At 50.2% G+C, this 2,278-nt stretch overlaps 1 protein-coding gene across 1 annotated transcript; it reads right to left on the bottom strand.

The window, feature by feature from the left end:
• Positions 1-240: 240 nt before the first annotated feature.
• Positions 241-1,401, bottom strand: COL26b_014515 (uncharacterized protein; the record flags this gene model as incomplete). The annotated part of the gene is made up of 1 exon (XM_053187086.1): positions 241-1,401. One exon carries the CDS (start codon positions 1,399-1,401, stop codon positions 241-243), a length of 1,161 nt encoding a protein of 386 aa, XP_053028969.1.
• Positions 1,402-2,278: the final 877 nt, after the last annotated feature.

Here is a 2,278-nt window from a genome sequence, read left to right as displayed (position 1 = left end):
ACCCCTGGGCTATCCGTTTGTTATTGCGGTAGATAACGAAGCCGAACCCTGTAGCCCCATTAGGGGCCTTAGAGCCGTCTGAGTAGATAATTATATGGTTGTCTGGCACAGTTTTAACCCAGTCCTGAAACGCTTTAGCTGTCTTCTCCTTATCCTGGCCAGCTGTAGGGTCTTGTGATCCTGAGAGGTGCTGTGGCAGTAGGAGCAACGGCCTTGGGCACTTAGGTAGGAGGGCTGCCGTCATTCCCCCTCAGGCACTATACGCTCGAGTATCAAGCCTACCGCCGGGTGAAGTCGCATTGCCTCAGAAACAGTGGCGATCAGGTATGTAAGCTGCTGGCTCTGTTTCCAAGATACTGGAATGGACAGCCGACCTTCATCGCGGGCTTCATCAAGTTCGGCCATGAGCTTGGAATAGACCCGAGGACTCCTGGTCGTGTAGTAAAGAATAGCACGTAACGAAATGGCTGTCGTATCAGAACCTGCAAACATGTTTGTGATCATGTAGGAGAGAACTTGGCCGTCGTTAACAATGTCGGGATGAGCCTCTTTGGCACGGAAGAATTTGTGGACAAAGTCCAAGCTCGGTCCATTGAGTTGACGTTCATGAGGCTTTTGGTTCTGTTCTGCGATCAATCGCTCTTGTAACCTTCGATTGGCAAACAGAGCTACCGGACCAGTGCAGCGACTGAAACGACAGATGATCGGATTTTTCTTGAGCCAACGGTCTAACCAGGGGACTTGCCCTACGATGGCATTGTAATCCATCGCCGTGTTCAACGCCGCGATGATTCCTTCCAGGTCACGTCCTTCCCGCATGAATCCGAAGGGTCTGCCGCAAGTGAGCTCAGTGATGACATCGAAGGCGTAGAACTGGAACCATTCGAAAAGAGAAACCGGTACTCCGGTACTGGCATATCGAATCTCGAGTTCAGATAGAAGCGACACAATGGCTGAGTCAACGAGCGGCTCGTAGTCGGTCAAGGTCGTCATAGAGTAGGCATTGGCCACGGGCCGTCTGATGCGGGCGTGGAAGGCATCACTGAGCGTCGTAAAGAGTGTTTGGGTCGCTTTTCCGTCAACAAGCTGCTGCTGAACGGCGTAGAAGCCGCTTTTTGGGAATCCATTCTTCACGCTGTAGACCTTTGCGATGTCGGCGGGGTTCCTAATGCTCACCACGCGAGGACCGAGCCGCACGTTGTCGCCAAGCTCATCATGGAGTGCAATTAGGGATGCTTGGTTGTTTCCCTTGCTAACGTTGTAAACGCGGTATAGATTGCTGAGACCTGCCAAGAATGGCCCAGGTACCTTCCGTATGCCAGATGCGAAGTAGTTGCTCACAAGATGAATGAAGGCCAAGCAACCTGCTGCCAACGCTACTTGGAGAAATGCAATGGCCATTCTGTCAATCTGTTCTGGTAATACGCCGGACCTCACTTTGTTTGAACTTTGATGATAGGAAGTCCGTTTGTTTACTCGTAGATCGAGGAGTGACGATGTAATTCCAAACGTGATTTGAGAGCTAGTTACGTTGTGTTAATATAAGCTTGTTGGAACCTGCCTGCGGTGAGAGCGGGAGAAGATTACGACACATTGTTCTTAAATAACGGTCGGAATGTTGCAATGATACGTTCCGAGCTTTCTGGTCCGGTTTCCGTCTCAGAATGAGGAGATCGCAATGATCGGAATTTCGGAAGGATTGGTAATGTCACTTACCCCGCACACAGAACACGGAAGATTTCGACACAGGTTCTACCACGCGCTTTCAAGACGGCGTATTATTGAACTAACGTTTAGTTCACAGACCAAGTGTCGTTCTTTCATACAATTGAAATGGCGACACATTGACCGAGGCTCGAATGATTTGAGGAACTGAACCTGGTCTGGGTTTTCGATTACGTTTTCTTCAGATCATGCCAGACTAGGTGCAGGTGTAAAGACGCTGTGCAATTCCTTTCATCGAGGATTTCCGAGTTCCCACAAGGGTTCAGGGAACCTTCTTATATGGGACAGTGATGATGTGGATAGATCGACTGTCCGGTTTCCGACCGCGACTTAGAGGCGCAGGGTTTATGGTGGTTGGGGTCTTGGTGATGTAAAGTGCGTTGAAAGCTCGCCATAGGTAACACAACCCTCGTTGGCTTATCTATGGGAGAGCGGACGGGATCCCGAGTTTTCCAATGGGTATGGTCGTATGTGTTGGGAGATGCGGAAAGAAATGATTATGAAGGGCAAGGTGACAGTCCTGCGAGCGTCCTTTCTTGGGAACCAAAGCCAG

This window comes from Colletotrichum chrysophilum, assembly GCF_026319265.1.
Source record: "Colletotrichum chrysophilum strain AFK26 chromosome Unknown scaffold_502, whole genome shotgun sequence".
NCBI lineage: Eukaryota > Fungi > Ascomycota > Sordariomycetes > Glomerellales > Glomerellaceae > Colletotrichum > Colletotrichum chrysophilum.
This window is presented reverse-complemented; position numbering and strand designations above follow the sequence as displayed.